The 22,477-nt window shown below is 51.6% G+C and overlaps 1 protein-coding gene across 1 annotated transcript; it reads right to left on the bottom strand.

Annotated features, from left to right (window-relative positions):
* Window positions 1-5,900: 5,900 nt before the first annotated feature.
* PVR (PVR cell adhesion molecule) lies at window positions 5,901-20,026 on the bottom strand (the record flags this gene model as incomplete). Its single annotated transcript, XM_079723846.1, has 8 exons — window positions 5,901-6,526; window positions 7,094-7,125; window positions 8,876-9,004; window positions 9,880-10,028; window positions 13,272-13,389; window positions 14,802-15,107; window positions 16,798-17,157; window positions 19,948-20,026. The coding sequence occupies 8 exons, from the start codon at window positions 20,024-20,026 to the stop codon at window positions 6,455-6,457; spliced, it is 1,245 nt and encodes a 414-aa protein (XP_079579972.1). The 3' UTR covers window positions 5,901-6,454.
* Between the last annotated feature and the right edge of the window lie 2,451 nt (window positions 20,027-22,477).

The following is a 22,477-nucleotide window of genomic DNA, read 5'->3' as shown; positions in this document are numbered from 1 at the left end:
GAATGAATGCAGCCTTCCAGGGCCCCTCAGGCAGGGGTTCTGGGGCCAAGGCTGATGTTGTGGACAATGGTTACTTTGGCAGGAGCAGTTCCACCAAGTCATTTATACCTTGTTCCTGGTCCCCAGCCTCGTGGAGGTCCCGTGAGCCGCCTTACGTTTTCTTTTTTTTTTAATTTTATTTATTTATTTTTTTGCGGTATGTGGGCCTCTCACTGTTGTGGCCTCTCCCGTTGCGGAGCACAGGCTCCGGACGCGCAGGCTCAGCGGCCATGGCTCACGGGCCTAGCCGCTCTGCAGCATGCGGGATCTTCCCGGACCGGGGCACGAACCCGTGTCCCCTGCATCGGCAAGCGGACTCTCAACCACTGCGCCACCAGGGAAGCCCTAATTTATTTTTTATAGTTAAAAAAAAAATTTAACTATAATTGATTTACAATATTGGGTTAGTTTCAGGTGTATGGCTTCAGATTCTTTTATAAGTTAGTACAAGATATTGAATATAGTTCCTTGTGCTATGCAGTAAATCCTTGATGTTTATCTGTTTTACATATAGTGGTGTGTATCCTATACTCCTAATTTATCCCTCCCCCTGCCTTTCCCCTTTGGTAACCATAGTTTGTTTTCTGTGTCTGTGAGTCTGTTTCTGTTTTGTAAACAAGTTGATTTGTATTGTTTTTTAAGACGTGCTACCGTTTATAAGCAATTAAAAATTTTTTTTTTCTTATTTTAAACATTTATTTATTTTTTGGCTGCGTTGGGCCTTTGTTGCTGTGAGCGGGCTTTCTCTAGTTGTGGCGAACGGGGGCTACTCTTCATTGAGGTGCGCGGGCTTCTCATTGCGGTGGCTTTTCTTGTTAAGGAACACGGGCGCTAGGGTCGTGGGCTTCAGTAGTTGTGGAACGTGGGCTCTAGAGCGCAGGCTCAGTAGTTGTGGCGCACGGGCTTAGTTGCTCCACGGCATGTGGGATATTCCCGGACCAGGGCTCGAACCCGTGTCTCCTGCACTGGCAGGTGGATTCTTAACCACTGCGCCACCAGGGAAGTCCCTGGAAGGTTTTGAGGTGGTGTTCCTGGGGTCAGAATCCTTCCAGGATCTACCCTCAGTCCTTTTTGCTGCAGGTTGGAGATTTCCCATCTGTCTGCCTCAGACGGGTCGTTGCAAACCCTGCTGTTATTTCCAAGTGTAGCCACTGCAGTCTTGTGCCGCAACCAGATTGCCCAAACCGGCCTTATTCTGGTAGGAGTTTGGTGTGCAGCAGAAGTGGAGTTTAGGGGCCAAAGGCATTCTGATGAATTTTCACTGTTAAACCTCAGGAGCAAAGGTTCTGTGAGCATCGAGAGGCAGGGCATAAAGCAAAGCCAGTTATTCTAGATTTTCCAGTTCCTGAAGCTTATCTCTCTCTCTCTCTCCTCCCTCCCTCCCTCCTTCCTTCCCACCTCCCTCTCACATAATGATTTTGATTCCTCTTAAAATAACTAAAAGAAAAGTCAAAGTTTATTATAGAAAATTTAGACAGAATGAACTCGAAAGGAAGAGAGTAAAATTCAGCCATCTTTCAACTGCTCAGAGAGAGCCACTGTTAAAACCAGATGTTAATTCCATCCTGTGTCCTGCAGCCTTCATCCTGGTTTCTCCCCAGCCCCAGCAAGCAGGTCCTGGTTGGTCCAAGCCTCCCCCATTCTTCTGGCCAGGGATTGGTTGAGCGGTGGGTAGTGCTGGCCAATCAGAGCTGAGGGGAGGCTCCTGGGGAAGCTCCCCCAGAATGGGGTGGGCTTCTTCTCCAGCTAGGTGTTTGGCTGCGATGCCCGGAATGCAGCAGCCATCTTGGCACCAGCTTGAGCACGACAGCCAATATGTGGAGGAAAACAGAGTAAACAGCAGAGAAGCAGAGCTGATCCCTACATGTAGTACCTGGAGTCCAACTAGGCAATCCAGTTGTTTGCTTTTAATCCCAGCCTGGGGAGTCTGGGGCGGGGGGAGGAAGGGGGCTCTCTGCTATTGGCACCTGAAGCATCCACACTGTTGCATTTTCAAATACTGACAAAGATTCTCTCATTGACTGAACTCTGCTCAGGCTCTCCTGAACTTTTTTCCAACTAGGGTTGACCTTTGACTATGTTCATCTCTGCCTTGTGCAGTTTTAGCAAGAATCCTTCTAAGTTAGTTTAACTGGAACTGCCCACCCTTGATATCTGATCACCTTTGATATCTGTTTGGGTCCCCCCCTCCCCAACCCCTCAGGTGACATCTCATCCAGCAAGAATCCCGTTAGGTCAGTTGTAGCCAGAATCCTTCTTACCCTTAAGGCTACTGAAGCTGAATCCAGCCTCTGTACCCTGACACCGAATTAAATCTTGGAGACAGAGTTTTGGGTGAAGTAGAAAAGAATAGCTTTATTGCTTTGCCAGGCAGAGGGGGCCATGGTGAGCTAATGCCCTCAAAACTGTGTGTCCCAACCTGGAGGGGGCTGTGAGGAGTTTTATAGTAGTGGTTCAAAGAGGGCGTGGTCAGTTCATGGCCATTCTTCTGATTGTTTGGTGGTGAGGTAATTGGGAGTCAGCATCATCAACCTTCTGGTTCCAGCCGGTCTGGAGTCTCCGTGCTTGTGGGCAGCATACCTTTAACTTCTCCCACCTGGTGGGGGCTTCAGTATCTGCAAAACAGCTCAAAGATCTTGTTATGTGTATCCCTTGAGGGGGAACCAGGACCCTGCCCCAAGGCTGCGCTATTGTTTCTTTTGACTGTTCCTCCCTCGTCTCTGCATCCCCTCCCTTGCCTAATCAGCAACTGTTTGAACCTGCTGTTGGAACTCAGGGAAGGTCATGGAGGCTGAATGAAGCCGATTTCCTGTAATCAAGAAACAGGGGGGCACAGAAAGGCCCCTGTGTGTAGGAGCCCCGCAGGGCCCTGCTCTGTAGCACTACCTCTTAGTTGTTTTCCATGCACTGACTCCCAGGCTGCTCCTTGGCTATAAATCCCCACGTGCACATGCTGTATTTGGAGTTGGGTCCAATCTCTTTTCCCTATGGCAGGTGTTCCCTACACCTCTGGCGATGACCCCTTCCCCTTGAATAAAGTCTGCCTTATGCTTTAACTGGTGTCATTAAGTAGTTTTTTTCTTTAACAGTTAGAATATTATTTTTTTCTTTAACGATTCACCTATTCTTCATGAATTTAATTGGTTCCTAAAAATTCTGCCAGCAAGCACTGGGAAATGAAAAAAATGTTTCTATCAAAATTAAAAAATTTTTTTTATTGTGATAAAACCCACATACAATTTACCGTTTTTTTTTTTTTTTTTTTTGGTTTTTATTTTTGCGGGTACGCGGGCCTCTCACTGCTGTGGCCTCTCCCGTTGCGGAGCACAGGCTCCAGACGCGCAGGCTCAGCGGCCATGGCTCATGGGCCCAGCCGCTCCGCGGCATGTGGGATCTTCCCGGACCAGGGCTCGAACCCGTGTCCCCTGCACTGGCAGGCAGATTCTTAACCACTGCGCCACCAGGGAAGTCCTCATCATTTTTTAATAAGTTAGATTTCAGTAGCGCAGGCATTCTCACCCTGAGAAATCTGCAGTCCAGAGGTTTCTGGGGTTCTCGCAGTAACTCAGAGCAGGATGGCATTGGTTTGGTTTGAGCCCCCGCTCCACTTACTCTGTGCAGAAGCAGCCGGGGATGGGGAGGGTTTGGAGCTCTTTAAGCCTCTCCACGATATTCATCAGACCCTCTCCTCCCCATTCTCCAATGGGGATAAGTGTGGTTTTCTCAGTCTAATGTGAAGTTTACACAACATCTGTATCAAAATTCTGGGTCCACTCTTGACTCTTGGCTCTGTGAAATCCACACATCTTCCCCCCCAGACAGGCTGTCCATCACTGGTAGGAACAGAGACCCATGACTTCTATGGGGGACCATTTGTCAGTGTCTGTCACAACGACAGGGGCTCTGCTCTTTGATCCAGCAATTCCACCTCCAGGGTGTGTCCCAATACACATGCAAGGTCATGCACTGCAACATGGTACTAATAGTAAAAGGGTGGAAACAACACAAATATCCATCCCTAGGGGCCTGGTTGAAAAAGTCCTGGACATTCCCCTGTGGAGGAGGGCTGTGTGGCTTTAGAAAGGCTAAAGATGCCCTCTCTGAATTTCCAGAAAACCTCAGTAATAAAAGCAAGGTCAGAGCAGTGTGTATGAGATGTTACCTATCGTGGGGAAGAGAATATATATGTATATGTTTGTGCATCAATAAACTTACCAGGAAGTAGTTCCACGGTTATCTGAGGTGGAGCAGGGGCCCAGGGTAGAAGTGGCAGATAGAATAATGAGTCCCCAGAGATATCCACGTCCTAATCCCTGGAACCTGTGATTATGTCCCCTCACATGGCAAAAGGTACTTTGCAGATGTGATTAAGTTAGGGACCTTGAGGTGGGGAGTTAATCTTGGATTGTCCAGGTGGGCCCTAAATGTCATCACAAGTGTCCTCATAGGGGAAAGAGGGAGGCAGGAAGGTCAAAGAAGGAAGAGGGCCATGTGATGATGTAGCAGCAAGAGAAATAGTGACGTGATGCAGGGCCGTAAGCCAGGGAAGGCCGGCCGCCTCTAGAAGCCGGAAAGGCAAGTAAAGGGCCTCTCCCCTGGAGCCTCCAGAAGGAACCAGCCCTGCCGACACCTTGATCTCAGCCCCCTGAGACTCACTTCAGAATTCTGGCCTCCAGAACTGTAAACAAATAATTTTGTGTTTTTTCAAGCCACCAAGTTTGTGGTAATACAATTCCCCTGCCTAAAGGGTACAGTTCAGTGGTTTTTGGATATATTACGTTATTAATTTTTAAAAGTTGGGGTAACACAGAGATGACGAAAATTTGCCATTTTAACCATTTTGAAGTGTACAGTTGAGTGGCATTCATTACATTCAGATGCGCAAAACTGAAGATCCACGTGCAAAAGAATGAAGCTGGACCCTTACTTTATACCTTGTGTGCAAATTAACTCAAAGTGGACCCCTGATATCTTTTTATAACTTGTGATTTGGGGATTTTATGTACAGGCCCACTTCATTTTATTGCTCTTTGCCTTACTGCACTTTGCAGATACTGTATTTTTTACAGATTGAAGGTTTGTGGCAACCCCGTGTCGAGCAAGTCTCTCTGTGCCATTTTTCCAATAGCATTTGCTTACTTTGTGTCTGTGTCATATTTTGGTAATTCTCACAATATTTCAAACTTTTTCATTATTACCTCTGTATGGTGATCAGTGATCTTTGGTGTTACTGTTGCAAAAAGATGACGACTTATTGAAGGCTCAGATGATGGTTAGCATTTTTTAGCCATAAAGCATTTTAAAACTAAGGTGTGTACATTGTTTTTAGACATGATGCTATTGCACACTTAATAGACTACAGTATACTGTAAACATAACTTTTTTTTTTTTTTCTGTTTAGCTGTGCCGCATGGCTTGTGGGATCTCAGTTCCCTGACCAGGGATTGAACCCGGGCCATGGCAGTGAAAGCGCTGAATCCTAACCGCTAGACCATCAGGGAATTCCCATCATAACTTTTATATGCACTGGGAAACCAAAAAATCCGCGTGACTTGCTTTACTGTGATAGTCTGGAACTGAGCCCGCGATATCTCCGAGGTCTGCCTGTATTTTGTAGTTAAAAGAATTGAAAAGAGAGAGAAGTAAGACATGCTCTCCCCCTGGTGTCTGAGAACCCTGGGGCTTCGTGTCCTCGTGGCCCTCTTGATTCAGGGTCTTCCCTCCACGCCTTCGGTTCTGTCTCGCATGGTGACGGTCCATGCAAAACTCTGTCCCTCCTCAATCCCCACGAAAGAGCCCCTCACACACAGCCACTCGAGGTGTAATAAATAAACTTTAATGAGGTGTTTGGGGGCTGGGGATGGACAAGGGGTTTATGTGGCAGCAAGGCAACCAATCTCCCTTTGTGTCCCTGACGCTGTGGAGCCCCACTGGCCTTGTCACCCCCTTACCACTCCCATGCCGCTGGGTCGCATCTCTTTCCCATCCTTCTCTGTTCTGCCTTCTCCCATCTGCCTAGAGAGAAGCCCCAAACCTTCTCACTTTCTCTTGCAGAGTGGCTCATGCCCTGCATTCTGGCCCAAGGTCTCTATCTCCCGAAGGTATTTTTTCCAGCAGACAGTTCCCTCTCACACGTGCAGTGTAGTAAACCGTAACCGTGTGTAAACAGCTTTCCTGAGTTCTGTGACCCCTTATACTGAGTGATTCAACCTGAGGGTTGGTCTTGAGGACCCCTGAACTTGCACCCGCCCACTGTGTTGTGAGGCAGAGGGGACATTCTTGAGGTCTGGCAGGGGAAGGGTGGCCAGTCTCTTTGGAGGGAGACGTCATCCATTGAGGTGGGTGGGTGTCCAGCTGCGAGGCCCACTGCCTCACCAGCTCCAGTGAGGAATCTCTCTGTTCAGTCCCGATGCTGTCACCTCGTGCCCTCTGTCTCTGGATCCTGGGGAGAGCTGGCATTACAGCCAACAGCTGAATAGATGACATTCTGGAAGGGGGAATACACAAACTTTAGCCTCAGGCCCTTCCAAAACAGTTCTTCCTGCTGAAGCCCAGCATGCAAAGAGCTGCAGGCCTGCTCCTCTCCTGGCCCCTGGAAGCCAGGGCAGCACTTCTCCAGGTGTGGTCACGAGTAGGGAGGGGAGGGACGGGGTGCCTATGAAAATTCAGGTCCCCAGGTGCCAGCACAGACCCACCAGACGACTCTCAGGGGGTGGAGCCCAGGAACCTGCAGTATGTATGTATTTATTTATGCATGCATGCATGCATGCATGCCAGCCAGCCAGCCACACCGTGTGACCGCCAAGGAGTTCCTGGAACCTGCGTTTCAGCAAACCTTACAGGGGATTCTGCCCAGCAGGAAGGGTTTGGGAACTGATGCTTGAGGCCTTTGAAGAAAAGATCCAGGACCTGACTCCTGAGGCCGTGCTGGCTTTTGGTTAAGTGCTGCAGGTGCCAGAGAGGCCTGGCCCCTCCTTGGGAAAGCCCACAGTGATTAATCTGTGGTTCATGCAGAATTCCCCCATACCCTCCTCAGCTCCAACACCACACCTACCCCATTAGCAGACGAGCTGTGCTGGTTCCAACCTGAGGAGACAGGAGGAGAAGTGGTCAGAAGTGAATGACAATGCTGGAAGGTATGGGAAGAAGGCACGTGTGGGTGACCAGGCCCCCTGAATTCTAAGTCCTGGCTCTGCTATTGATGTGGGGGAATTGCTTCCCAAAATGGTTTCTACATGTATAAAACACAACTGGGGTATAGGCTTCATCTAGTTATTCATTCAGTTATTAAGTATCCATAAATATTGACTGAGCGCAGGCTCTGGAACCAGAGGGAAGGGTTCAAATCCCAGCTCTGTCCTTTAGCAGCTGTGTGACCATGGGTAATTGACTTAACCTCTCTGTGCCTCAGTTTCCTCAACCATCAAACAGGGATTTATTCAGCAAATAGAAAATGTCTACTTTGTGCCAGGTGCATTCTAGGTGCCGGGGATATGGGTGTGGTGAGCAAAACAGACAAAAATCCCTCTTCTCATGGTGCCTATGGTAATAACAATAGGCATATTAGTAATAGTGATAATAATCATAGCTTATATATACACCCAGTGTGTGGCTTACAGGGTGCCAAATGCTGCACTAAGTACTGTACCTATATTATAAGGTACAGTCACTCCCATTTCACAGAGGAGGAAACTGAGTCATAGAGAGTAAGGCATTTGCCCATGGTGATGCAATGAAGCGGTAGAGTGTGGGCTCAGATACAGGCAGTCTGGCTCTGGACGTCATGCATTCAGCAAACACTTACTCGGATGCCTCTTTTGTGCCCGACCCTGTGGTAGGTGGTGCTGAGGACACAGCCATGACCATGACACTCCTAGCTCTGCCCTCTTGGGGCTCCCAGTCCACTGGAGAGACAGACAAGTCCCCACACAGTGATGTCCCTGAGTGGGCAAGGCTGGGGTGGGGGAGCCCAGAGCAGGTGCTTGGCTCATTTCGGGAAAGATCAGGGAGGGCTTCCTGGAGGAGGGGGCCTCCCGCTGGGATGTGAGGAGGCCATTTTGTTTAGTGGTTGAAGGAACAAAGCTTTGTAGCCAACAGAACTGCCTTCTACTCTTGACTTTCCAGCTGTGTGCCAGCTGACATCACCTCTCTGAGCAAACATTTCCTCATCTGTAAAATGGGCTCATCACGGGACTCTCTTTGCAGGGTGGTTGTGAGCATTCAAGGGGGTTGTGCGCAGAAAGTCCCTGGCATGGAGAAAGTGCTCAGCAAAATGTAGCTCTTTTGATTACAGAATTAGCCGCAGGGCTTTGCCAGAGGGAGCTGTGGGGATGCTGCTCCAGGCAGGAGAACAGGCTTGCAAAGCCCTTGAGGTGAGAGAACATCAGATCCTTTTAGAGCTCGGGATCGGGGCACCAGTTCCTGCCACCCCTCTCCTTTCCATGAGAGCAGGGAGGGAGCCAGTCGTGAGCAAGACAGAGGGAAGAAAGCTGGGGTGGGGGTTAAATGTTATTCCACCCTCCATCCATCTGGCAGGAGCTCCTGCGTCACCTGGATTAAAAGCCTAATCCTTACTGTGGCCTTCGAGGACCTACAGGAGCTGCTCCCACTTTGTAAAATGAATCACTGATCGAGTGAATCAGACTCCCTGGTCTCAGTGTCCTCGTCTGTCAAATGAGGGAACCTCATGGTATTGGGGTGAGGATTCAGTGAGAGGCTGCCACGTGGAAGGCTTAGTGCAGAGCCTGGCACATAGTAGGTGCTCAATTATGTTGGCTGTGGTGATGTTCATTTATGGCAGACAGGTGGGGGATGTTGCAAAAAAGAGGAGACTCACGGGAGTTTCTGTATTTCCAGAAATAAATCAGGAGCCCCAGCAGGAGTAGACCAACCAGGATGCTAGTGAAAGTCAGGATGATAATGCTCTCAGAGGACAAGCCCGAATGTGACGGCTCCCTGGGAAGTTCTGCAGGAAGAGAAGGAAGCACAGATTTAAGATGAGAGACTTCCGGCTTTTTACCTGCCCCCAAAATATTACCCTTCGTTTTTTAAGGAAGCTGCCACTCTGCTTCCCTCAGTCTATATGGTTTAGGTGGACTTGACCCCACCCTCTGGTTCCTAGGATGGGACCTGGGCCTGGCCAATCAGAGCATTCCATTCTCCCTGGCTACTGTGATTGGTTCATGGGGGTGGGGGGTGGTCTGTGACTTAAGTTGAGCCAATGAGAGCCAGCCCTGGGATTTTGGCTAGATTATTGAAAGTGGTGTATTCTTTCCCTTGGGATTTCTAAACTGGTGGGCTGTGAGCCTATGGCTGCTGAGGACCATCTTACCTTCCTGCCAGGGAATAAAGCCAGCATAGAGAAAAGCAGAGACAAGAGAGGTCAAGAAAAGTTCCTGGGTTACATAGTTGGAGCACCTGGATCTAACCATACCTGAAGGTACCTTTCCAATAAAGTCCCATTTTTGCTTGGACTGTTTTGAGTTGTGCTTCTATCAACTGCAAATGATAGAGTTCTGTCTAATACACTTGGAAAGGCCTTCCTGAGTCCATTGGGAAAAGGCATCACACAACTACCCCAGCCTGGGTTTGCAGAGGGGCTGTGTCCAGGTGGCTGTACAATGGTTCCAATGGTACAGATGCTGAGTTAACAGAGAGTAAAGCTGATGCTGTTGAAATTTCCATGAGGGGGCTTAGGGGAAGGATGGGAGCTAGAAAGCATTCTTGTGGCTGAGGGACTCATTTAACCAGGGATCACCTCTAAACTCCTCCTTCAGAGGGAATCCTACTGCGATTTCTTCTTTTGATCTTTCTGTTCTCCCCACCCAGGGGGCTTCTTACCTGTGACCAGGACGGTCACTTCTGCCTGGCCAGCCCCTAGGGCGTTGGTGACAAGGCAGATGAAAGTCGTGTTGATGGACTCGTCCACAGTATGGATCAGGAGCTGGGCGCCCTGGGCCATAGCAGAGGGTGGCAGGGGCCCCATGGTCCTAGGAGAGACAGATGGGTGCGGAAGTGGCCTCGGTTGGAGGCCTAGACTAACAGGTGATGGGGCACTCACTGTACGCCAGGGATACAGAAACCCTCACGCCATCGACAGTACAGGTTGAAAGCAAGCCTGGAGTTCCCCCGGCTCTGCCTCTCACACTCCCATCCAGCCAATCGGCACATCCTGTCTGCCCCACCTTCAAAATCTAGCCTGAGTCTGACGACTCCTCAGGGCCTGAGCAGAGGCCCGAAGGAGGTGAGGGTGAGCCGTGTGGGTACCGATGGGAAGAGCATTCCAGGCATAGGGAACAGCATATGTGAAGACCCTGAGGTGACAGCATAACTGTAGTGTTTGAGGATCTACAAGGAGGCCACTGTGGATATAGAGGTGAGAGCAAAGGACCACGGCCACCACCCCGGTCTGTTCCCCCCACGCCTGGGGGAACCTTCTCACTGGGCTCCCTATTTCCACCCCCACTCCCACCCCGCTCTGTCCCCCACTCAGCATCTGAGAGACCTTGTTAGAACTAAGTCAGCTCGGGGACTTCCCTGGTGGCGCAGTGGTTAAGAATCCGCCTGCCAGTGCAAGGGACCCGGGTTCAAAGAAGCCCGAGCACCGCAACTAAGAGGAGCCCCCGCTCACTGCAAGTAGAGAAAGCCCGTGCACACCAACGAAGACCCAGTGCAGCCAAACATAAATAAAATTAAAAAAAATTATATATATAAAAAAAGAACTGGGCTTCCCTGGTGGCGCAGTGGTTGAGAGTCCGCCTGCCGATGCAGGGGACGTGGGTTCGTGCCCCGGTCCGGGAAGATCCCACATGCCGCGGAGCGGCTGGGCCCATGAGCCATGGCCGCTGAGCCTGCACATCTGGAGCCTGTGCTCCTCAACGGGAGAGTCCACAGCAGTGAGAGGCCCGCGTACCGCAAAAAAAAAAAACCAACAAAAAAGAACTAAGCCAGCCCAAGTCCCTCCTCTGTCCAGAGCCCTCCAGTAAAGGAAAAGTCCTTAGCACGGGCACAGGTCCCACATAGGCTGGCTCCCTGATGCCACTGACCCCTTTGCTCTCGCCTCTATATCCATGGTGGCCTATCTCTTGATCCTCAAACACTCCAGTTATGTTCCCACCTCAGGGTCTTCGCATATGCTGTTCCCTATGCCTGAATGCCCTTCCCATCGGTACCCACACCGCCCACCCTCACCTCCTTCAGGCCTCTGTTCAGACGTCACCTTTGTGACGCCTTCCTTGGCCACCCTCTTTCAACTGCAGTGACCCCCTTCTCACCCTCCTCCTCTGCTTTATCTTTTCCATGGCATTTATCACCACCTGACACACTCTGTTCTTGACAACATTATCTTGTTTACTTTTTAAAATTAAAAAAAATATTTTATCTTGGCCACGCCCTGCAGCTTGTGGGATCTTAGTTCCCCGACCAGGGATTGAACCCCGGGCCCCTGCAGTGAAAGTGCAGAATCCAAACCACTAGACCACCAGGGAATTCCCATGTTATCTTATTTAATTGTTTCTCTCCCCCATCAGAATGGGAGCTCTGAGAGGGGAGGGAATTTGGTCTATTTTATTTACCAGGGTTTGTGGGTCAGCAGCATCTGGCACACAGAGTAAACAGTCAAGAAACACTGGTTTAATGGATGGAGGAGATTCAGGCATGGATTTGGGCTGCAGAGCTGGCATGGAAACCCGGCTGTGTGGCTTGTGAGCCTGAATCATGGCGCTTTGGGGCAGGAAGGTAACGGCCAGCCATCAATACCAATTGAAAACCTTTGATCGGCAGTTCCTCTGGCCAACCGTTGAGACACGACTGTGGCTGTCCACAGAGATGGACAGAGGGGGATGCTCACCACCATGGCATTTGCATAGTTGAAAACAGGAGAGCACCTCCGTATCCCCATTTGGGATTGGTTAAATCACTGAAGGGCTCATCTATGACGGAATCCCAGCACCATGAAGAAGGGGGCTGTGGGTATTTTGAAATGCATAAAAGATAAGGACTGTTGGCTAGATGGAGACAGGAATGGACTGATGGGCAGGAATGTGATAAAGAAGTACATGAAAATATCAGAGGGAGAATCCATGTGGTGGGGTTTTTGAGTGTTCACTGGAAAATTCTTACAACTTTTCTGTATGTGTGAAAATTTTCCTCATAAAGTGTTGGGGGAAAATAGATCTATGTGCCTTGACATGGAGAGGTGTTCATGAGATACAGGAAAAAAATTTAAATTGTACATACAGCACAGTTTTTGTTTAGAAATATTGGAAAAAAAGACGGGAAGGATATATAACAAAGGGTAACAGTGGAGGTGTTCTGCAGGTGATTGGGTACATGACTACAGGTGCTGTTTTCTTCTTTTTACTCATAACTATATTGTCTAAAGTTTCTATAATGCTAAGTTATTTTTGAAATAAGAAAAAAAGGCCCAATAAAAATTACATAAAACATGGGACTTCCTTGATGGTGCATTGGATAAGACTCTGCACTCCCAGTGCAGGGGGCCTGGTTTCGATCCCTGGTTGGGGAACTAGATCCCACATGCCGCAACTAAGAGTTCACATGCTGCAACTAAGGAGCCCGTGTGCCGCAACTAAGACCCGGAGCGAGCAAATAAATAAGTTAAAAAAATTACATAAAACAGTTGACCCCTTTGCCTTCATCTCCCCCCACTTGGAACCCCGGCCTCGGGATGAATTGGAGATTTTCTCAGTACTCTGCCCCTCAGTCAGGAGAACGGGAACGGGACAGGATCTGCTCTGTGAGAGGTGACTGGGCAGGTAACACGTGATGGCTGGGGAGGTAGCACAGCCCAGAGGTTAAGGGGATCAGGTTGGGAGCGAGACGCCGATGGGAGGCTCACCTCTGTGCCCCATGGCTGTGTGCCCGGGCAGATGATGGCAGCTCCTGCGGCCCACTTAATCTTTAATCCAGGCCTGGCCATAGTGCAGACTGTGCCTGGAGTGTGGGGATCATGTGGGTTCAAGCTAAGTACAGCAGGCACGCCATGAAGAGCAGGTGTGTCAGCACACTTGGACTAAAGCACCTCATAAACTCCGCGCATGCAAGACAGACATTTTCCTGGGAGCCTACAGTTGACTGCTTGCTCTCTTTTTACTTTCCTGCCTACACCCTTCCTCCCTCAGACCCAGGAGTCGAGGTCCCCAACCCCCTCATCTCTCAGGACCCAGGTGGCTGGGTTCCCAGCCCCTCCTCCCTCTGACCCAGGAACTCACGTGTTCCAGTTATAACCTGTGGGCTCTGGTTTGCTGCGGACGTCACAGTGCAGGGAGGCCTCACTACGGCCGATGTACCAGTTGCCATCATAGCCGGATATGGAGACCTCGGGGGGGTCTGGGGGCAATAGATACACAGGCTCAGAGACAGAGAACCTTCAGAGGGGCCTAAAGATAATTGGGATTCATGTCACAACGGGAAAAGGGCCTTGGTGGGTTTTGGGGAACAGCTCAAAGTGCAGAGGCCTCCGAGGGGTCTGGGGCGATGGGTTCTACCCCCCGGCTCTGAGAACAGAAGTCTGGGAGTCCTCAGCAGGGTGCCAGGAGGTGGGGCACAGAGAGTGCTTCTCAGGACCTGCTTCTCTCTATTGGTTTTCCTGGGTAAAGCCAGATCCTGGTGTGCCTGGGCTGTCCTGTGAGAAGAGGCTTCCTGGCTGCTCATAATACACAGGAATGTATTCAAGGCTCTGATAAGTCCCGCAGGAAAGAATCCCGGATGACCCTGTTTCAGCCTGCTGCTTATCCAACTCAAATGTGATCAACAGGGGAGATTTTCAAAGTCCCCAGAGGGAAGGCCAATGAGACAGGGTGTTTGTGTGTGAGGTGGGGGGGGGTGCTGAGGGAATCAGTACGGCACCTACTGGGGAGGGAGTATTTGGTATAGACAGTGATGGGAGGACACAGCCCGTAGACGAGCCAGTGTAGACAACAGTGGGCTATAGAGAAGTATAGCCTACACTGGAGCCAGTGTAGACCTCTCTCCAGGGGATCCATTGTAGACAATGTTGTGGGTCGGTGTGAGAGAGTGCCTGGGAGAACCCGTGTAGAAAATGCAGGGTTTCAGTGCAGCAGTGGTCACGGGCGCCTCTCTAGACAACACAGGGAACAGTGCCAACTCCTCACTGGTGTAGACAGTGAGGGCAGCGCTGTCTGGGTCCCAGAGGAGCCAGTGTAGATGGTTGATAAGGCAGGGTAGAAAACGGACAAGGGAGTTGGTGTAGATGGTGGGGAAGTGGTGTAGCAGTGTGCACAAGGTCAGTGTGGACAGTTGCCCAGGGAAGCAGGTGTAGGCACTGTGTGTAGATTGGGCTCAAAGGAGCCCATACGGGGCGTCAGTGTAGGCAGTGGCCAGGGTAGACAGTCGGGGAGCAGTGTGGACTGTGGCCTAAGAAGCTGGTATAGGCCTTTCCTGGCGGTCCAGTGGTTAAGACTCTGTGCTTCCACTGTAGGGGGCACAGGTTCAATCCCTGGTTGGAGAACTAAGATCCCGCATGCCACGTGGTGCAGCCAAAAGAAAAAAAAAATAAGCGGGTATAGACAATGAAGGACAGTGCCGTTCGTGGCCCAGGGGAGCCAGTGTAGACGATGTGCGGACGGGGGTAGGCAGTAATCAGGGAAGCCAGTGAGGATGATGGGGGTGATGTTGGAAGTGGCCTGGGTGTGTGGGGGGGTCAATGTAGACAATGGTGGGGGAGGGTGGAGACAGTCTGGCAGCCCCTCCTGTCCTTGCTCACACTTGGGTCCACTCACAGGGCACGGTGAGGGTCACGGGCAGCACCACCTGCTCCTCGAAGCTCTCGTGCTGCACTCTGCAAGTGACGTTCTTGCCATCCACATGGCTGGAAGGCATTAAGGTTAAGAGACTGATGACGGTGACAGTGCCGGGCAGGGGCCCTGGCACCTGGCTTGTATTGGCCATCTTGTCCAGGGGCGGGGACCAGGAGATGCGGGCGGGCGGGCGACCCCCCGTGGAGATGCAGTGGGCCACGGGCACAGGCTCCAGGCTGAGCTGGCTGAGCGGGATCTCCTGGGTCTCAGCCTTGTTCTGGGGCTGGGCTGGCGGAAAGAAGCAAAAGGGACGGGTCACTCCTCACCTGCAGTCATTCAACCAACATCTGAGCAGCAGAGGAGGGCGGCTCATTGAGGGGACAGGATGCGGCCAGGTTCAAATCCCAGCTCTGCCCCTGAGCAGTAGGGCGGCCTTGGGCAAGTCCGTGCCTCAGTTTCCTTGTCTGTCAACTGGGTATAATGAGAGGATCACCGGTGATGAGAATTTGCAGGTAAAGCTCTTAAAATGGTACTTGGCGTGTAATAAGTGCTCAGTATATGTTATTATTATTGGTAATTGAACACATTGCCTGGCTCTGTGATGGGCAGTGTTGAGGACCCAGCAACGACGGAGACAACCCCACCCCTGCCTTCATGGGGTGGACTGTCCGAGGGGAAGACAGACTTCCTGAGGCAGTGATGACTCAGAGTGGGCAAGGCTGGGATGGGGGAGCCCAGAAGGGGTGCCTGAATCTGGGGGGCGGGGTTACGGAGGGCTTCATGGAGGAGAGGGAGGGATGAGCCGTGCCCTGGAGGTTCAGAGGGAAAGTGACTGGCTCAAGGTTACACGGGTGTCAGCGACAGAGCTGGACCTCCCCCACAAGGTCTGTCTGACTCCAAAACTACCTTGACCATTTCTTAATCATTCTGGTGATTCCAGGACCTGGGGTTTCACTTGGTTCCTTTCGCCTCAGTACCTGTGTTCTTGTTACTGAAGATTTCTCTTTAATTTGACTCATTGGTTCTGTTTTACCCTCATCCTAAATCGTAAGACCTGAAGTCCCAAGTTTTCTGAAATGACGACAGTTGCCTTTGGTTGGGTACTGTGTGCCAGGCACTGTTCCAAGCACTTAATCTTTCCTGAGTCATTCGTGCAAGGCCCGGGACAGTTCCTGGCACATAAGCAGAAAAGAAACGTCAGCTCTTATTCATCCTCCTCTTATTCATCCTCGTAGCGGATCTCCATTTCACAGACGAGGAAACGAGCGAGGCACAGAGATTTTGTACTCAGCTGCCAAGAGGAGGGCCTGTCATATTTCCCCTGGCGCTCATAAAAACGAACACGTGGTTCCGTGACAATGCCAAGGGTTTCCCCCCCGTCCCCCCGCCCCCCCCACTGGGTATCAGAATCCCCTCCTCCCAGTCTGTCTATTTCAACTCTCCCTTCCTCACCAAAGGGAGTAACAACAACTGACCCCCTATCACCAGCTCACAGAGGCCTCTGCTCTAAGCAGTTCACCTGGATACACTCCCGGGACCCTCAGGACAGCTTTCTGAAGGCAGCACTGTTGTTACTAAGCCTATTTTACAGATGAGGAAAGGAGGTTCCCAAGCTGGTAGCGGCTTTTCCGCTTTCCAGGGCCCTTCCAGTCCCCACCCCTTTCTTGCACCTGCCACTCCCCCCCTCCCCACTCCCCAGCACCCCCAGCCCCTCCATCCCCTCCATCCCCTCGGCCCTCAGTCTCCAAGATCTTACTTCCCAGCATCTCTAGTACTCTCTTTTGGTCCTCCAGCCCCTCCCCCCTCTAATCTCCCCTTCTGCATCCCCGCCCCATCATTGCCCGACCTCCTTCTTTTGTCCCCGCGGAATCCCTGCTCGGGAGGGAATCTCCCTCCCTCCCGGGCCCTTCCTTCTCTTCGCTTACCTCCCTACCCCGCCCCACACCCCTCCCTTTCGGCCCCCCTCCTCCCGGCTCACCGAGCACCCGGAGCCAGGTTCGGGCGCTCCTGTCGCCGTTGGGGAACGTGGCGAACTGGCAGGTGTAATTGCCTTCATCTTCGGCGCGCAACCCCCGCACGGCCAGCGATGCGTCTCGCAGCTCCACGCCTGGCCTGGCGGCCACGAACTCCAACCGGCCGGGCTCCGGGAAGCTGGGGCCCTGGGTGGGGTGGAAGACCGCCACGCTGCGGGCGGCCTCCGCCAGCTTCTGCCGAGTCCAGGTCACCTGCGTCACCGTCACGTTGTGCCCCAGCGGCTGCAGTTTGCACGGCAGCTCCGTGGTGTCGCCCAGGAAGCCGCGCACCTGGGCTGGGGCCAGCACTCCGACTGTCTTGGTCCCTGCGGGGAAACGCGGGGCGAGTCACACCCGGGTGTCCCTGATCTGGATGGGGAGAGGCGCCTGGGAGGTCGCTCACCTGGGCCTTGAAGCCCCTTAGTTGGGAGTGTGTGTGGGGAGGGGGGACGGAGGTGGGGAGGGTCAGTCCGGATCCAGGGGTGAGGGTGAGGGCGGCTTGACCTGGTCTGCAACCGGGTCGCTCCCGTTCAGTCGGGCTGTTTTTACCGTATTTCTTCTATCTCAGCATTATCAGTTTTTAAAATTGTGGTCAATATTGTGGTTAAAAAATTAAAATTGCCACTTAAACCATTTTAAAACATACAGTTCAGTGGCAGGAAGTACATTCACGATGTGTGCAACCACCACAAACTGTTTCATCACCCCGAGTCATCAATTTTAAGATGCCATTTACAGCACGACCCATCCTCAGTGGTTAGAGCATCCTGGATTTAGAGGTGTGGAAAGGGGAAGAAACTCTAGGTCTTAGAATATATGAAATAAAGTATTACTGCTATTACTCTGTGCGGACTCAGGTTGGGAAAATGTTTGTAGGGGATCCTAGCACAAGAAGGGAGGTGATCATAGCCCCAGTGTTTTGGATCCCCTCAGATCTCTGCTGTGAGGCTTCCGGCAGTTTCCTTAACCTCTCTGATTCTTTTTCCTAGTTTGTAAAATGGGACTAAGAACAGTTAACATTCACGGGTTGCTTACAAACATCAGGGGCTGTTCTGAGCACTTTACACATCTCCCAGCATTCAGGCCTTAAACAGCTCCTTGAGGTAGGCACTACCGTCAGCCCCACTTTATAGAGAGGGAAAGCAAGGCACAGAGTCTTGTGCTCCAGGTCACACAGAGCACAAGTGGCAGAGGTGGATTTGAACCTGGGCCATCTACAATTAAGACTCCTGATCTCTCATCTACCAGGCTCCAGATGAAAATCTTTCTGCCCAGGGCCCCCTGCACATAGTAGGTCCTCAATATGTGTTGGCTTTTATCGATATCAAGAAACACAATGCTGTGCGTCCTTACTAATAATAATAAGGATAAGGGACAAGGTGAGAAGGAGTTAAGTGCTTTGACTCTCAGTCCCGCTACTCACTAGCTGTGGCCTTTGTGCTGCTGGTTTCACTCCTCTGAGCCTCAGTCTCCTCATCTGTAAAATGGGGGTGGTTATAACCTAAGAGGGTGTTGGGAGGACTAAATGAGGAAATTTATGTAAAGGGATTAGATATGCCAAGCACCCTATACAGGGGAATACTATAATTATTGTTATGAGGAAGAGGAGGCTGGGAGGTAGTGGACTGGGGTGCTTGGAGCGTGCTGTGTTGAGGGAGGGCACAGTCTGGACATGAGGGGATTGTGGAGTGGTGAGCATGCTAGTCTGGCTTCGAATGCCAGCTCCACCATGGACATGCTGTGCAGCTCTGGGCAAGTGAGTCTCCTTCTCTGATGAGTCTCTGGGAACTCCGTTTATGAGCTGCCGACTTAGGCTTCATGGGTGAAAAGAAAACACCCAGGCTTTCAGCAAATTGTCTCTCTGAGAATGACATGTCACCCTTCCAGAAAGTCTTCTACTCTGCCTTCTATCTGCATCCTCCATGCCCTGGGTCCAAAATCCTGGCTCTAGCAATGACATCCTGATGTGGCTCACCTCTTTTCTTTGGTTTTTCTCCCTCCACGAGGCAAGACCGCCCTGGGCAAATGAGTCTCCTTCTCCTTCTCTTGATGGCAAGACCGCTATGAGGATGAAACTGGATGAAGTGGCCTTTCTCTGGCTTCGTACTCTGAGTAATAGCCAGGCCCAAGCTCCACTGTGTGACAGGCACTGGGCTGCTCCCTTAGGTGAGGCCTCCTCCAACCCTCTCCAAGGGCCCATGAGATCCACACTGGGAGCACCTGTATTTTCATCCCCATTGGTCAGAGGGGGCACTGAGCCTTGCAGGCTCAAGCTACTTGCCTAAGCTAACCAGCAAGTGAGGGGCAGAGGCTGGCTTGAGACCTTTTGGGACATGGCCAGACTCTGGTTTCCCCGAGCCTGCATTCAGTGTTGTTATTGTTCACGTGAATTATCGTTATCATTATTGTTCTTCTCCAGTGCATCTGACCTAGCTCAGCATCTTCCCAAGACACGGTCTTAAACTAGGTAGGTAGAATTCCACCCCCTGCCCCGTCCCCAACACACATTTTATGGAAACAGAGAGCTTAGGTTACTTTCCTGAGCTCACACATGTATTAAATGCCCAAAGCTATTTTGAGCCCACCGCCGTCTGACATCAGTGCTGTATCCCCAGTAACTTGGAAGGCTGCCCATAGTAGGAACTCTATAATAAACGTGTGTGGGATGAATGCATGCATGAATGAACGGCCATGTCCTTAGAGTCAGACGTGTGGGGTCGAACGGCAACGGGGTTATGTGCCGCTGCTCCCTCCCCCCGCATCAAGCATCCCCTGTCGTTGTCAGCGGGTTATTGGGGGCTGGGGAGAAGGGTCCGCTTGTAGCGAGCGGGGTCGAGAGGTTTGGTGCCGGGGCGTGAGTCGCCTTCCACCTTATTTTTTCCCGGAGGCTGGCCCGCCCTGCCCTTCAGAAATCTCCCGAGGTCCGGTGGCTTTCCAGGAAGCTGTCAGGAGAGACCGCCCTGGCCCGGCGTTTCTCCATCCCTGGGGCGGAGGGGAGCACAAAGCGAAGGGCGAAGGGCGGTGCGCTCTACCTTGGGGAACCCAGGGGGCCGGGCCCAGGCGGGTGGGGAGGGAGAGGGGGAGCAGGGGCCGCTCGACCGCGTGGGGTCACTCACCGGCTTCCGAGGGCGCCCAGAACAGCGACAGCAGGGACAGCAGCAGCGGCGGCCAAGCTAAGGGAGTGGCTCGGGCCATGCTGGGCTCTCCGCCGCCGCCTCCGCTCGCCCTGCCAGTCGCGCGGCCGCCGCAGGTCCCGGTCAGAAATCCGGGCGTCCCTCAGCCGCCGAAGCCTAGGGGAGGGAAGGGGGAAGTTCTCCTCCTTCCCTCCTCAGACTTGCAGCGGGGAAGAAGTAGAGAAGAAGTAGAACTGGGCTCCCGGGTCCCCGCCCGCTCCCGGGGCTCCCGCCGAGGCTCCGGTACTGCCCCTCCCTCCGCGCCTGCGCTGACACTCGTCACTACGGCAGCATCACGAGGAGGTGGGTTCTGATGCGAGGAAGCTTCGATATAAGGATCCCCATGTGACAGGCGAGGAAACTGAGGCACGCAGAGAGGTTCAGCGACTTTCTAAAGTTCAAGATTGGCGAGGGGCAGAGCAGAGATTCGAGTCTATAATCGGGACAGATCCTGAGTTCCTAAGCTCAAAAGCTTAAACCCCCTGGGTTCATATTGGGCAAATTGCTTCTCCTCCTGAGGCCTCAGTTTTCTCATCTGAAAAATGGACAGGATAACAGCACTCACCTCACGGGAGTGTTTGTAAGACTTAAGCAACTGCTTAGCCCAATTCCTGGTATATCGTTTGTACTCAATAAACAGCTCTTACTATGACAACGACTGTTGCTTTACAGTTATCATCAAATAATAATGCTGGTGAGAATGATGGCGCATTCATTTTTCATTCCGTAGATATTTTATTGAACCAGGCAGCATTCCAGGCACAGGGGCTGCAACAGAAAATAAAACAGACAAAAATCCCTGCTTTCGTGAAGCCCACCTTCTGTCGGAGGGAAACAGACCATTAACAGATCAATACACAGAACAGCATCATGTCTAGATGGTGATGATGGTTAGGGAACAACATATCGAAGGGAGAGAGATGAGAGAGACCAAGACAGAGACAGAGGAATGGGAGAGGAGTGGAGGTAAACACACTCAGAGATGGCCCCTGGGAGATGGGGAGAGAGGAAGAGAAAAGACACAAAGATAGAGACACAAGACAGATAGTGAGATGGGAGAGAATCGAGAGGCAACAGAGAGACCCAGAGAGCCCTATGCTGATACGGAGCTTGGGAGACTTCCTGGTCCCCGGCCCTGTCCATCCTAGTCATGATCCCCACCTGGCCCACTAGCAGCTCTGACCCTTGTTCTGTGACATCCCCTTATCTTTCTAGAAAATTCCCCCTTTGGGCTTTGGCCAGTTTGGAGGGTTCTGTTCCCTGCTGCCCTCTCTGACTTGGCCCCAGAGCCCACTCCTGGCATACAGCTGTGGGTGGGTGGCTCTGATGCATGGTGTCTCTCACTCTGCATGTATGTAGGTGAATTTCTGAATGGAAATGTGGGAGCTGGTCTCTGGGAAATCTCTGAATTTTCTGGCACTCTTGTTCTGGGCCTCTGAGTTATTTCCAAATCGGGAAATTGTGGCCGCTGCTATGCTTCTCCTCTGGACCATGATGTCACCTCTGGGGTTCCCCCTCCTCCCAGGGCTCCCAGCTACGCTTACTGTGGTTGCAGCAGCCTCCTCTCTGACTCTGGATGGTCAGAGGCTTCCCTCTTTCCCCCCTGCCAATGTTTGGACTTCAGATTTGGGGCCCACCTCACCCCGTATTCTGCCTCTTCCCCACTGGACATCTGACTTCTCGGTGACAGGAGTGGGGCCTCTGTCTGAAATCAAATCATTAGAGCCTTGGTCCTGAACAATTCCACGCAATGCAGATGATACAGCCTCCGTTACTGAAGCTCGAAATTGGGGTCAAGGCAGGGCTGAGGGTCAGGGATGGGGTGAAGGTTAGGGATGAACTCAAAGATGGGGTCAAGAAAAGGGAGGTTCTCAGGGATAGGGTTAAGATGTGGTGAGTGTCAGTAGGAGGGGGAGGGCCTTTGGTGACTGGTATTCCCGGGGGAAAAACCCTTTGAGTCCATAAATACTTGGGAAGGCCAAAAGGTCCAGGCTGTCAAAATTGCTGAATTAAATAAAAAGTCTTGTTGCAGGTCTGGATGAGGCTGGGTGAGGACGTGATGGAAGGAGATGGGTGCCAGCTGGAATGGGTGGGTTGAGTTAAGGAGTTGTCTGGTTCCACTGACGGCCCCTCTGCTTGCTCCTTTCCACATCTGAGCCCTGAGGGGTGGTCTGGGGTCTCATTGAAACCACCCTCCTCTGGTTCCCACAGCTCCCTGGGCTCTGCCACCATGGCCCTTTGCTCTTTGTATTCATTCAATGAATACATATTTATTGAGCACCTACTATGTGCTCGGCCCTGTCCTGAGTGCTGAAGATACAGTAGTGAGCAAGAGACAAAGTTCCTGTCTTCCTGGAGGTAGCATGCTGGATGGGAGTTGGGAAGAGAAAGATAATAAAAAAGTAGACAGGTACTCTATATACTAGGGGATGTTAAAAGCAATGAAGAAAAATAAGAGACGGTAAGGAGACAA

This window comes from Hyperoodon ampullatus (genome assembly GCF_949752795.1).
Source record: "Hyperoodon ampullatus genome assembly, chromosome: 18".
In the NCBI taxonomy this organism is placed as follows: domain Eukaryota; kingdom Metazoa; phylum Chordata; class Mammalia; order Artiodactyla; family Ziphiidae; genus Hyperoodon; species Hyperoodon ampullatus.
Note: the sequence above shows the minus strand (reverse complement) of the source record. Positions and strands in the feature narration are given on the sequence as shown.